Here is a 15032-nt window from a genome sequence, read left to right as displayed (position 1 = left end):
TTGCTCACTATGCAAATTGGGCGGATTTGCATGGATCGTGGCAGACGCCCAGGTGCGCTACCCGATACACGACACTGATGTCAACAAAAAGCTGTACGCCAAGAGCACGTTACTGTCGTCAGCTTTCCCACATGATTCCACAGGATTTCGCTGAGTACGATTCACGCGTTGATGCATCATAGATTTGACACAGTCAAATTGATTTAAAATCTTTGGTACGTATGGTCTGAAGATTTAAGTAAACGGGCGCAATGGTAACTTTAGATTCTCCACATACAGGTAAGGAAATAATTAAATATAGTGCGTACCTTTTATTTTTGAATTATTGTAAAGTGTCTGAAATTCTCATTGCTTCTACATACGGTTTCAGCATTATCATTTAATAATTTTTGTTATTTTCACTTCTCCTATTGCATTTATTATTCATTTATTTTCATGTACATTTTTGTACATCAGTGGGTTTATTTATTTGACCGACGCCAAATTCAGTGCGAGTTACGGGATTAATGTTACATAATTTCATACAAATTCTTAAAATTTTTAATTTTGTAATTAATACGTTCATATATATTTACAATGTTGTATATACGAGTAATTTAACATGTTGTTTTTCATTTCGTCCTACCCGCTCTCCAGTGATTAGTTCTGATTACCAAGTTTTTATGGAAATTATATGTTGATAAGTAGATTCTTATTTCATGTTGTGATATATTTGTTTTCGTTTTCGGAGGGAAAGCGAACAGTGAACCTCATGGGACCAGTTATCTAGTCAGAACTTTCAGTATGCTCACACCTCCCCAGCTCCCAAAGTAAAAAAGCTGAAAACAACGTTATGACACTTGTTCCTTTATGACACAATGTTCCTTTACTCTTGCTGGTAAATTAATTATTGCACTTTGAAATTGACATCAGTAATACACTGCATACATCTAATTTCACTTATTTTTCCTGAAGTATGAAGGTATAGTGCGTGGGTACTTTGGTAGTACTCGCGAGTAAGACACTTACTCCGAGTTACTTCAGTCATATGTTTTTTAAATGGATAATGTTTTTTTTTTTTTTTTTTAATGCAAGCTATGTAAGTCACCATGGATGGGGGCATGGATATTACTTAATATTAATTATTATTCAAAACTTGCAACCAGATTCCACATATTTTCCTTATCCAGTATGACAAAAGTCTCAGTCAAGGGGTAATTTTTGTATTCGTAACTCTACCTAGAGGGCATGAGTTGTGCAGATGAGTTATTGAAGCTGCCTCCTTCAAATTGCAACATAAATATATTTGATGATAGGACAAACACTTCTTGGTATTATCTTACCATAAATATACACGCTACATATCTATGCATGCTCATGCACACGCACACAGCCACACAATCCAAGAGTTCTCTAACTAGCCATTGTTGATTTATGCAAAAAGATCAAGACTGGATTGGCTGTTCCAAGCAACTCATGCAAATAAACTTCCCAACACTCTGTGTGGCTTATGAAAACGGTGAATATTACGACATTAGCCACTTAGCTAAATTCTATGGTATCTGGGTGAGTTTGGGGAGAATTTAAATAAAGTAATCCATTCATCAGTAATTGAATGGAGTTTCAATGAATAAAGGGAAGATTCAAATGTGATCAGCCTAACAGCGGAGCAACTGTGATCAAGGTGACGTGTTTCATAAATATTACTTTTCCTGTGGAAAAGTGGAACGTCCATATGTTTATATATGTTGCATATACCTGTAGTGTCGTTATCATGGATGGTTTAAATATAAGGGTTTGAAACGTAAGTATTGCTGTTTTTAAAAGGTAAAATAGGTGCATTAAAGTCAACCAGACAGATAAGGTGTTGAGACAGAGAGCGAGAGCCTGCTTAGTACTGAATGGGGATACCCTGTAACTTATGAATATGATAAGAATGATTGCGTGTGGGAGAAAATTTGAAAGTGGAATGCATTAGAATAACCTCAAGATCATTTTACTGTTAGCGCTGTGAGACGGACTGCTGTGTTACTGCATAAGGTTGTGATCCGTATTAAAATCAGCTGTTTTTATTATTCTAGATATTAAGATGAGTGGCGAGCCGGTGGAGCCGACAGAACCACATGCCGATCAAACAGGTAAGAACATCTAAAGAGTGCTTCAGCGATGTGCATAGAATTGATTGACCTGTAGCGTCTTCTGTCTTGCTATTTAACAGCATGCTGTAGTGGTGTGTGACTCCGCATTCACCACTGTTTTCATTTAGATTTTACTTCTGAATTTCGGCCGTTCATACAATGTGGTATTTCCTGAAACTACGATTACTTAATCACATATTTTATCCCTCATTTATAATTATTTTTCAAATTCGTGAGTCTTTGTATTTATATCATATTATTCTCTGAGTTACCAGAAAACATGTTGATTCTATTCAACATTAATTGAAAATGTGTAAAGGTAAACTACATTCAGATTTACTCTAACAACTTACTTATGTCATTTTACAAATGCTTTAAAAGTGCTGAATAGCCATCTTCTTTGAGGCTTTAGTAAGAATTTCAAGGTATTGTCGTAACTACACCTTTGAATTATTTTTAAAATGAAATGCCTCTGCATTTACATGCAAATCTTTGATTGCTTACATTTACATTTAAATACGCTTTTATCCAAAGCGACTTACATAGGTTACAGTTCTTTACAATGTTATCCATTTATACAGCTGGATATTTACTGAGGCAACTGTGGGTTAAGTACCTTGCCCAAGGGTACAGCAGGGTGCTTGAACTGGGGCAGTAGGATTTATTTATTTATTTAATTTATTGAGCATGCATTCGTTTCCTTGATTCATTAGACTACATAGCTGTTTTGATTAGACAATAGTATGCCGACAAAAACATGCTAGGCCTACATTTTTTCTTTCGAAACCCCACTAAAACACTGCAACCAGAGCGTCCATTTGTGAATATATAGTTATAGCCAAGTTGTAAGGTCTATAGGCTAATGATATTATAAATAATAATACTGAATCATTCTTTTATCGTTCCCAGACAATATTTAAGTAGGGTATTTTATCGATACGTGCCATTATGTAACATTTGTGGTAAACTATGTTTTTTTTAAATAAATGGTTGTTTGGCACAAACGTTGGTGATAAATTGAGGCATTAAACGAGGTACATACTTAGAACTTTGGCATACCACTTTCCATATTTATGGTTGTATGTTATGAGTGAAACGTTTAAGTAGAAGTAACGTGAGGCAAAAGCAGTCATTGAGATGTAGATTGCTTTCGCTGTATCTTTTTACAATAGCTCAGATGCATACAACAGTAAGTCTGAAAAGTTGTATCCTAGCTAGTGATCCCCTTGTTTCTCGTTCATGATAAGCCTGTTAAAGACCTGCTGAATGGTTAGTCTTAAGAAGCAGAGGTTGGAGTTTAGTCGCCAGACTGGCAGTTGGGCCGTTTAACCGGACGTGTTTCAAGTTCTGCTCAATATGCATAGCCTCCAGTTACGACGAAACACGGAACGGTAGGCCAAATCCGGAACAAGCTATAACTGAAATGTGGAACTTGGAAGCGCACGATCATCTTGTATAACTACAAAAAACAAAATTTCACCCAGACGTTCGTAACTCAGCAATTTACGACTGATGGCTAGCAAAATTATTTAAATGATTAAATTATTATACTGGGTATTCGTTTTCTAAGCGTTAGTTGTAAACGTCATAATCACCTATCGATCAGGGTAGTGTTACCATTTGAGAGAAAAGGAAAGAATTACGCTTATTCTGAGATCTTGAAACAACTGTAAAAATATAGCCAGCAAAGTTACACGACATCTCTACAGGGAACAAAAAAGTATGCGCCAGAATTAAAATGTAGGGCCTCATTATCATTAAGTGATTATTTTGTATGCATTGGGTATTTGTTTTGGTAATGGTTGGTGGGAATTTTGATTGTGCCTACTGATTGATGAAACTGTGCAAAAGTTGTTTCTACAAAATAGAAAACATTTAGAAGGAAAGACTACTGCAGATCACTTCCATAATTTTACTGTTTACCTTTGCAAATTTTATAAATGGTGCTGATTTAATTTTTTATAAGGTTTAATTCCCTTAATTTGATCGTGGTTTATATTGTGTACTTGTTGATTTATATAATAGGCTTGTAGGACATGCTTAAAAAAAACAAAAAAAACATCTCATTGGCATCATTACAGTTCTCAGTTAGGGCTGCATCCTGTTACATCCTACATGCATTTACTTGCAAAGTTTTAAATCTCCTTTCAGTCCTCTCAGTGGCCAGACAGGTTGTTTGTATTCAAAAATATCTCAGGAGTCAAGCAGCCCTGATCTGGAGTTAGTGATACATTTAACAATGGTTTATTAAATCATGTGAGATACAAAGAATGACTGGAGAATGATGAGATGGAGTCTCACAGATTACAAGTGCGACTATAGTACCAACCCATGATTTAAGTCCAGATCAAAATTAATTGCAATGCCCCTTGTCCCTGAATTTGAGTGACTAATTCAAGTAAGGGTTTCACTTTTTTCATGGTTACGCATTGTCTGCTCATTTCAGTGGTTGTTGAAGGGATTATATCATGTAAATTCTGAAAAAGAAACAAAAGCAATACAAAAAGTAAGAGAAATTAAAGACAAAGTCACCACAGTTAGATTGAATTTGAGTATTAGTGGAAAGTTCCGAGTATGCTGACATCTTTAAATTCAATGCACCACTGATGTTCCTTTATCAGGCTTACAGTGGTATTTTGGGAAAGATGTTAAACTCAGACTCCAGTCCTTTGAGATCTGTGGGAGTTTGGCCCATTTGACAGACAGAGTGAGCATGAGGGAGATGTTACTCCCACACTCCCTCCCACGCCAAAACATTCTCTCATCTTAGGGCCCATGAGTGGATGAAACACCTGGAGGACTGTGAACATAACAACACAAGGGCCCCGCAGAGGTTGCTGTGGATACGGACCCTAGGCCTATTTGCATGGGCTCCTTATTTCCATACTGGAAGTTTGGCTTCTGAGGAGCAAATTTCCATACCACGGGACAGCAGGCACAGTTGCCTGCCACAGACTCCCAGAGCCTCCATTTGGCTTTCAAATGAAGAGGATCACCTGGCACACGAGACGTTTTTTAACTCCCTCAATATACTCAACTTTTCACTGCAAGCACTGTCTGTCATTGTTAGGGCAGGTGTATGTCTGTAATGGTCCAAATCCCCTTACAGTTTTTAGATCTCAAAATTACACGTCATTGCTAGTTTGAGTAATGTTTCTCAAACTCACTTCACTTGTAATAATGTAATATCGTCTTATATGATAATAACATTATAATGCTCATTGTCTGCTCATGTTACATATAACACAGTACAGCCTATTGTGTGTATGGGTACTTACTAAAAGTGATTGTCTTCATTAAGACTGATAGACTGATTTCCATTTCCAGTAATAAGAACAAAGGCATTGACTGTAATTTGAAGAAACACAATAGTGCATTTCTTTAGAGTTTTTATTAAATTTGACATAATTGTTTCTTCATTCCTCAGACCATGAACAAAATGGACTTGACTTCACAAGACAGGTAAGTGCCTGCAGCTGTTGCTCAATCCAAAGGATCAAGATTAAACACAAGGATGAGAAGAACATATTGTTAACACATCTAATCAGTTTTCCAAGAATTAAAACTGTTAGAATACTTGAATATATTGAAAATGTACTGTATTTATGAAAAGTTATAATCCTAATATAGACATAATATAGACATAGTCACAATATAGACATAAATACATATTTCTTATATTTGAAATTTGATATTTCCCATGCACCATGTATTATATTTTCATAAGGAGAGTGAATTCACCCCAGTGGGACTGTTCTGAGGTCAGGTACCCAACAGTACTGCAGGAACTACCCTCAAGGCAGAGGAGAGACATTTGCATATTGTTTTTGCCAGAGGGAAGGGAGAGAGGGAGGGAGGGGTGCCTTTGCCAAAGTTCCTGTCCAGTTTAACCGGTTCAGAAACACACAAATGCCAGGAACCAGTGACATCAGGAGCACAGTACAACAGCGAAAAGCGAAGTAATTATTTCCATGTGTTCTGATGTTCTAGAATTCATAACTGTTTGCCCTTACTTTCTGACATATGACCATCCCCATTTGAAAAAGAAATATATAGTAATATAGCTTAAAAATACACAAGAAAAATAGATCCAAATGTTTGAAAGGAGTCCTAAAAATACATTTTGTAAAAATATGTACATAAATAGATATATGTGAAATGTATTATGAAACACAGAGCGGCATATACAATATGTTTATAAAGAAAGGAACATGTAGTGTAACATATTTGACATTTAAGGTGTTTGTATTGACATGTATTTTAGTATATTTTTATTATGATTCACTCATGTGGCTGACACCGAGTCTGTCCTGGCAGGATAACATGGTGCACGTCATAAGAGATGCAAAAGCAAGACTTCCTATTAACACAGTGGGAAAGGCATGTACTTATCTTCTATAGTGCTAAAATGATAATAATGAAACCTTTCCTAATCTCATTGCATTGAAAATGGAAAAACGGTGGGAACAATACAAGAGTTGTAAGAATTACAGAAACTTACATTTCACATAGCACCCAGCACCAGTCAATAGTATAACATCTGATTTTGGTCCAGCAAACTGGTCAGGTGCTAGTTTTTGAATACATTCTTGTTCTGGTAACCAAAATGTAGACTTCGCAAAAAATGAAAATAACCCAGATTGTATTATATTTCAGATAAAGACAGAGGACAGTGACTCTCCGCATGCCGTCAAGACATGTCACCTAACACAAGGATCCCCCTTGTCTGGAGCACAGCTAACAGGGGTATGGTCTCACCTACCACCACCACTGACTCAGCAGCAACCCCTAGTGGTCTCTATTTTATTGACAGGCCACAGAGAAAGAGAAGGGTAGCCAGAATAAACCCATCAAAACTGCGGTTAAAAAGTTAATGTTTGCTTTAATCTGGTATAATGTAAAGTGTGTAATGGTGTTGGATGATTATTGTAGTATGTAAGATATATAATAGATAGATAAACCATGGATTATCTTTGGATTGTAAAATAGTGAATTATCCTATACAAACAGTAGAATAAGCCAATGTACTGCAGGAACCTAGTAATAAACTTAGGAAACATTTTTAATAAAACTGTGTATTTGGTCTCTGCTCTACAGGACCTACCCTCCCTGCACCCCCTCCAACAGCTTGTATTGGTCCCTGGATCTCACCTCTCCTCTTCCTCGCCCTTCCTCCTCTCACAAACGCAGACGGGACACCAAGGTGAGCCCTCACCTGCACCCACCTTGTCAATCAGAGAGATGGAAAGAATATTAACAGTAGCTTGCAGCAGAGAACATTTTTCCAGCATTTCTCTGCTGTCAGCAATATAGCAATCACATTTTATATCTATTAGTCATTTGGCTGGCTTGATAATCAAAGACAGCCTATTATTTTGCACGTCTGCTTAAGAGTTTCCATGTTTTGGTGGACATTTTGTAAAGTCATAATGCTGTCTGTTTATCTCTTGTACAGCACTGCTGCAGCAGAACCTATTGTCTTTGCCCACACAATCCCAGCCAGGCCTCCTACAACACCAGTCTGGATTAGCGCTCACTCCCCAGGTATAGGGCTTCCCCTGTGACCACATTAATTAAATTCATAAACTAACATAGCATATGTTTTTGCTTTCCAGTGTACAGTTCCATTTAACATTATTTTTACTTATGTTTGTCTCATTCTCTCTGCTTCTGTTTGAACCCATGACAGGCAATGAGTCGGGCAGGCCTAACAGGGGCCTCTTTGGATGGGCACCTGGAGATGTCCCACCTGCAACACCTGCCCAAGCACATTGCCCCCACACAGCAGGATGAGCCCAGTGACCTGGAGGAACTGGAGCAGTTTGCCAAGGCTTTCAAGCAGAGACGCATCAAACTGGGCTTCACTCAGGTGCTGGTTCAAAAGTCACAGCATTCTCTATTTATACAGCCATCTGTGCAGAGGGGAAAACCTAACCTTATGTGAAATTATCTCATATGTATAAATATTAAAGTTAAAAATATGATGTGTTTTTTTAAGTATATGTCAATCTACACTGTATCCATACCAGTTTTGAAAAATCACTCAAAAATAGCAAAACTACTATTGGCGTGTAAGTACATGTATTTTTGTGTGTAAAATTGTTTGCAAAATCACATATTGTAATATATATATATATGTGTAGGGGGATGTTAGTTATAGTTATATTACTACACGGGGTACCAGTTATGTAGGGGACATGCCTATACACACAAAGGCACCGGCCATTTGGCGAGAATAGTTAACATTCCTTAACGACCATAATAATTAATAAAATGAGCCACAACCAGAGCCGGTTGTGGATTCATAACGGGGCGTACTAGAAAGAGCTTTGCAGCACATCAGTGATCGAGGAGTCTTCCTCTTTCAGAGCTTGCTGATTTCAGAAAAATTAAGTGCATCTGTTTCGGGGGGAAAGGACACGCTCCCCTCCTCCCAGAGCAAGGAGGGGTCCCATTGCAGAGCTAGATGAGGTGTGATGCCATCAGCAACAGGGAGCCAAGGGAGACCCCCTGGGGAGCAAGGGAGACAAGGGACACTGCTTTTACCCCATGTATATAGAGCCACTTCAAACGCTATAGTCCACGTGGGCACACAGTTCGGTCACTGGTAGACAACTCGCGCCTTTAATTGCCGCGCGATCTGATTGGACGAGAGGAGCCCATGCAGATGCTACGTGACAAAGACCTGAGAATCTCCAGTGAACTGTGTGTGATCCCATTGGGCCTCACGTTTCAGGTGTCAGGTATCTCAGAGGTATTGCATGCATGACTGTGCCAGGATGTTTTTGTTTATCTTAAAACAAGAGCAGTGTCATGAAGCCCAACAATAAATGGTTTGGTGTTCTTTTATGGCCTGATAAGGGTGAGGGGTCATGCAGAACCCAATCCTCTTCTTAAGAGATGGCCAGGGCCATATACATTCTGAAGAAGCCAGGAGTAAGCATGGTAAATGACTTGATTTTGGTTGTAGGTATGTGTCCATATCCCCATATATGGTATATATTAAAAGAACAACTTTAAACTATATTTTTATTATACTATTATATTTGAGTGTTATATTTGATCATTTATTGACAAAGTCATTTTAGTTTAGTAATTGAAAGGGGCATGGAATATATGCAATATATGCATAGCAGATAAACCAATGGAATAGCCACTTTCGTAACTGGTTGTTGGTGAAGAACAACCAAAATATGATGCGTGGGGCTGAAATAAATTTAGCAAGAATAAATAATAATATTTATCAAATGATAACAAGAGCCTTTTTTCAATGAGTTCTGTAAGCATTACAAGAGGACTTGGAAAGAACAAGAGGTGGAAATTAGTTAAAGGTAAAGTTCATATTATTATTGTGTAACATTACAATATTGTTCCACTCAGAGTTGATGAATGCATGGAATATCTTACCAGGATTCATAGTGGAAGCAGAGACCCTTAGAGTGTTCAGCACCAGACCTGACACAGTCCTACTGTAGGTATAATCTAGACAAGGTGGAACGAGGAGCCTATTCCCCTACTCACGCTCGTGAGCGTAACTGTCTTCTCATCTTCATATGTACAATGTATCCATGACTATGTGTCGTTGTTCAATTATGTTGTATGTACCAAATTCCTCATGACTGGCAGTAAAGTTGTTCTTGTGTGTGTGTGATTGATTGAAAGGGGGACGTGGGTCTGGCCATGGGGAAGCTGTACGGCAACGATTTCAGCCAGACCACCATCTCACGCTTTGAGGCGCTCAACTTGAGCTTCAAGAACATGTGCAAACTCAAGCCCCTCCTGGAGAAGTGGCTGAGCGATGCAGGTAGATGTCATTAGCTGCCAAAAGCAGGGACACACACACCTGTGGAACAAATGGGTGGTATTGTGTTTCATTGTATATGTGACCCAAACTGTAAGGACATTTCTCCAAAACATTTCTCCAAATATGACACAATGGATTTTGGACGTTTAGGTTGTTTTATTGACACTTTCATATTCATTTATTGATACTCACATTCTGTACATTATTTCATTGATTGTGCAATACGTTTGGTCATGTATTTAACATAATAATTAATACTTTTGAAATACATGGTAAATATTTAGATGTAGATACATTTATATATTTGCTCCTTTTACATATACAGTATATGTATATTATTATATATACACATATGTTTTCTCCTTTTACATGGGTCTTGTAGACAGTCAATCTCTGATTACAAAAATGATTGCAATCACTTCAGATATCCTTTGAAAGCTTTTTCTGTGTTTGTTTCTTTCATGGCTATATAAACAGACCCCTCAGTCAATGATTTTATAGGACATTAGACATCACTACTGTCTCCACCAAATGGAGCATGTTGATGGTGTAAGGCACTGCACCACTTGTTGGAAGACATTGCCAGCCTGCAGCTGTAGGCTGTGAAGAAATTAATTCTGTGTCTGTGTGTATAGTAACACTGATTTTTTTTATTACTATTAGTTGAATCAATCAGTAGATTAATCAGATTTTTAAAGCTAATTGCATTAGTATATGTTACAGTATTTAATTTTTTGTTAAGCATTGACATTTACATTTACATTTATTTATTTAGCAGACGCTTTTATCCAAAGCGACTTACAAAAGTGCATACAGTAAGTATAGCGACAGTACGGGGACAGTATGTGTACAGTTCCACAATGAGAGTTCTCAGCTGAGAGCAAGGTCTGTTTGAGGACACAGTACTATCAGATTTGTTCAACTACAGGGTATAGGGCAACTAATACGATACACCTTCAACAACTTCAAACAGTGCAATGAGTGTCAGGGTAAAGGCGGCGACAAGAAACAATTTAAAAAGCACAGCAATTTACGACAGCACTGATTGAGGGGGGGGGCAGCAATTGTGTGCTGGGTTAGTCCAGGTAGAGTCTGAAGAGGTGCGTCTTCAGGCCCCGTCTGAAGGAATGGGGTGAAGGAGCTGTCCGTAGCACGACAGGGAGTTCATTCAACCACTGGGGAGCGATGTAGGTGAAACCCCGATGTCTGGCAGAACGAGCACCTCCTGCCTTGACCATGCAAGGAGCGAGGCGTCCAGTTGCTGCTGAACGCAGGGGTCGGGCTGGTGTGTAGGGCTGGATGAGTTCTTGGAGGTAGGCAGGGGCTGTCCTGTTGATTGCAGAGAAGGCGAGGGTCAGGGTCTTGAATCTGATCCTGGCAGCGACAGGAAGCCAGTGGAGGGATTTAAGCAGGGGAGTAACATGGGAGAATTTGGGGAGGTTGAAGATCAGTTGGGCAGCTGCATTCTGGATGAGCTGGAGAGGCTGGGTGGTACAGGCTGGGAGGCCTGCGTTGCAGTAGTCCAGTCGAGGGAGAACTGTGGCCTGGATAAGGAGCTGCGTCACATATGTTGTCAGGAACGGACGAATCCTCCTGATGTTGTGGAGGAGGAATCGGCAGGCCCGTGACGTGTGAGCAATGTACTCCTTGAAGTCCAGGTTGCTGTCGAGGATGACGCCCAAGCTCTTTGCTGACTGAGAGGATGGTATTGTGGTGCCATCGACGGTGATGGAGAGGTCATGCCGGGGGGAAGGGCCGGCTGGGATGAAGAGCAGTTCTGTTTTCCTGAGTTTCAGCTTTAGATGGTGGGATGACATCCATTTGGAGATGTCAGCCAGGCATGCAGAGATTCTTTCGTTGACCTGGGAGGTAGATGGAGGGAAAGAGAAAAAGAGTTGGATGTCGTCAGCATAGCAGTGATAGGAGAAGCCATTTGATAACTGAGCCAAGAGAGTTGATGTAAATTGAGAAGAGTAGGGGTCCCAGTACTGAACCCTGTGGAACTCCTGTAGTGAGGGGGGTGGGTGCAGAGGTGGAACCTTTCCAGTAGATCTGGGAGGATCTACCAGTCACATAGGACTTGAACCAGGAGAGGGCGGTTCCAGAGATGCCCATCTCAGACAGCTTTGATATTAGTGTCTGGTGGTTGACTGTGTCGAAAGCAGCGATGAGGTTGAGGAGGATGAGGACAGATGACAATTCGGAGGCTCCAGCAGTGTGGAGAGCCTCTGTCACAGTGCATATGTACATTGACATGTACATATGCACCATTGCCTAATTGCGTGTTGGGAACTTTCACAGTTCAAACTTCACCATCATGTAAAACTAGTTATACAGCTATGTGTAGTTTCTAAAGTATGTCTATATGTATAAAACCAAATATACAAAGGAACAACCGAGATGTATGCTATGGACCTAAAAATAAATGTATTGCAAAAATGCTTCCTCCACCAGAGAACTCCTCCTCAGACTCCATGGCCAGTGCTGCCCCCCTGCCCCCCATCTTGGAAGGATACGGCAGGAAGAGGAAGAAGAGGACAAGTATTGAAACCAACATCAAGCTTACTCTAGAGAAACGTTTTATGGACGTAAGTGAAACTTGACACTTTATCATCTGCGGACAATTCTCTATGGTTTCATCCAAGCAATATATCTCCTGTTTCCTGAACCAGAAGAGACTAATGACAAGCCTTCAGTTTTATGGGAAATAAACCCTAGCTTTGTGCACAGGGGTTTTTGATACTGAAAGCTACATAGATCCAAAGCTACATCCAGGGATAGGAGATGGTTATAGCTGTCTGGTACATTGCCTGTGGGTGTTTCTGTTTCAGCACACCTGGTACACTTGCTATGTGCTGTTTGTTTATTTTCAGAACCCCAAGCCCAACTCAGAGGAGATCACCCTGATCTCAGAGCAGCTGTCCATGGAAAAGGAGGTTGTCAGGGTATGGTTCTGTAACCGCCGCCAGAAGGAAAAGAGGATTTTCTGCCCCATGGCCACACCGCCTGTGAAACCATCCAATTACAGCTCCAGACTGGTGAGGTCACCTGTTTCAGCCACCTGTCAGCTCATACCCTCTTTTCCTCTTAACGCTTCCACATCACACATCCACATCTCATCATTACGGGGAATCTAGTGTTGTTGTCAGAAAACAGTTAATTACACCTCATGTGTATGCAGTTGAAGTTAGATAAAAGTATTGAAAGGGTCAATAATAATTTGAAAATAAATCAGAGGGAAAGTTTTTTTGCTGGCCTTACAAAGCACACACCCACATGAGTCAGTACCCCAAATCAGAGGCAGGCAGATGTATGAATGCTTGGCACATCCAAGCAAATGTTTTCCCTAGGTTGTACTTTTTCAAAGAACAAACCCTAGATGCCTTTTATCCCCCCTGGAATGCCTGACCACTGTTCAACCACCGTGAACTGAACTCATTTTGTTTCCCGTGAAGCATATGATGTGCATGTAGTGCCGTATGTGTGTTTCCTATTTCAGGTTCCCACTTCCAGGTCGTTCAGTCCTCTGGCCGTAAGCGGAGGTGAGCACAGCTGCTACCTCATGATAGCAGGAATACAGACAGAGAGAATATAGGCAGGGAGCAGATGTGGAAGTAATTTCACCAGGATTGTGTTGCTGACCTTTGAGTATTAAAGACACAGAGAGCAATGCCAAAAAAAAGGTAAACTAAAAACACAGTACAGTATGTACCAGATCACCATGCATAGACTATGACAAATTGACTGATGTTTTCCAGTGTCGTCCAGTTCCTCTCCCAGCAGTCCCAGTCGTGGGTCCTCACCCAATGCTCTCTCATCTGGCTCCAGTACGCTGACCTCACAGGCTCAGTCCCTCAACACCCCTGGGTATGTGAGGCCCCAGCACCCACTACCCTCCCCCAACCTCACATGTAAACACAAAACCACTGTTCCTTTTAATGCATAATTGCTTTGGCTCAAAGGACACTGAAATACCGAACTTCAAATTTCAGATGCTGCTGAAGTATCAGCTCTCAGCTAACCAGCAATCATAGGGGGGTTTCTGTCTGATGCAATCTCTGTATATTAGCTGAGTTTAAAAATGATTAATAATCAGTCCTGTGATCATAGAACCTAAGCTTGATCTTTAACTCATTGATTTAATGTCAAACTGTGAGTGCTAGTTCACTGTTGAAGGCAGGTGAAAACAAAGCTTTTGTATGGCTCTAATTTTCAGATCTTGGTATCGAACGTGGAACCACTCATCCTATCTCCACTGAAGGCTCCAAATCCTCCCTTAATGGTGGAAATGTGCTGGAAGAGGCTGGAAAGCTGATTATACTGCATGAAAAGTTCCCTACCATATACTTAAAAGAGAAGGAAAATGGATATAAATAAGTGTCATAGCAACTCAGAAACCTGTAAAAAATGTGGCAAAGCTGTTTCATAGCAATTTCTAGAAAGAAAGGCATTTATACCAACAGCTTTGCTGTAACTTTCACCACATAATGAATAAAAGGATATTAAAACCAAATATTATCATACAACATTGTAACTGGATTTTTTCAGGAGCAGCCAAAGGGGGGCATTTCCACAGGTGTCCTCTTCTGATGATATCATGATTACCAGAGGAGAGTATCTTCTGGCCCTTCTCAGACCTGCATGAATGTTTACAGTGACTTAATCAGGTATCACATGGGCTTTTGCATATAGGGAATTCAAACATATTAAAAACAGTTAGTTAAGGTTGTATATTGTTATCTTTTCAGGTTTTACTCAACAATATTATCAAATTCTGCAGTAAAGGCCATTGAATATTTGCATTTCTATACATATTTTTATTCCAAAATATTCTTGCCTTTTCAACAAGCAACTGTGCTTGTTGGGAATATGGTTTTAAAATGATTGTCTTTTGTGTTTTATATTTTTCTTTAATTGAAGTAAAATATTTTTGCAGTTTTGTATAGTGATTTGTTTTCAGAATGTGTCTAACAGATTAGACAATCAACTAGACCTATGTCTTTTAAAAGAGCATTGAAGAAGTATAATGTCCACATGCTAATATATGACAGGTAGTTCTGCTATGCAATTGAATGTTCAGTTTTGAATTAAACATTGAATAGACATTTGTT

The 15032-nt window shown here is 39.5% G+C and overlaps 1 protein-coding gene across 2 annotated transcripts; it reads left to right on the top strand.

The window, feature by feature from the left end:
* Positions 1-102: 102 nt before the first annotated feature.
* On the top strand, positions 103-14623 carry pou2f3 (POU class 2 homeobox 3). Of its 2 annotated transcripts, none has more exons than XM_036524844.1 (13): positions 103-279; positions 2061-2117; positions 5545-5579; positions 6774-6863; positions 7215-7320; positions 7573-7661; positions 7807-7986; positions 9780-9921; positions 12376-12509; positions 12795-12959; positions 13421-13463; positions 13680-13788; positions 14138-14623. In XM_036524844.1, exons 1-13 carry the CDS (start codon positions 252-254, stop codon positions 14178-14180), a joined length of 1221 nt encoding a protein of 406 aa, XP_036380737.1. In that variant the 5' UTR covers positions 103-251; the 3' UTR covers positions 14181-14623. The 2 variants fall into 2 exon arrangements, with proteins under 2 accessions (XP_036380737.1, XP_036380738.1); XM_036524845.1 differs by lacking the exon at positions 103-279 and adding an exon at positions 1533-1663.
* Positions 14624-15032: the final 409 nt, after the last annotated feature.

Source organism: Megalops cyprinoides, chromosome 3 (assembly GCF_013368585.1).
Source record: "Megalops cyprinoides isolate fMegCyp1 chromosome 3, fMegCyp1.pri, whole genome shotgun sequence".
In the NCBI taxonomy this organism is placed as follows: domain Eukaryota; kingdom Metazoa; phylum Chordata; class Actinopteri; order Elopiformes; family Megalopidae; genus Megalops; species Megalops cyprinoides.
Note: the sequence above shows the minus strand (reverse complement) of the source record. Positions and strands in the feature narration are given on the sequence as shown.

Excerpts from the sequence above, each read along its gene's own strand:
- pou2f3 (XM_036524844.1), top strand. The coding sequence starts at position 252 with ATGGTAACTTTAGATTCTCCACATACAG. Across the intron at positions 280-2,060 it reads TTTAGATTCTCCACATACAG|ATATTAAGATGAGTGGCGAG; the intron begins GTAAGGAAATAA and ends TTATTATTCTAG. Across the intron at positions 5,580-6,773 it reads GACTTGACTTCACAAGACAG|ATAAAGACAGAGGACAGTGA; the intron begins GTAAGTGCCTGC and ends ATTATATTTCAG.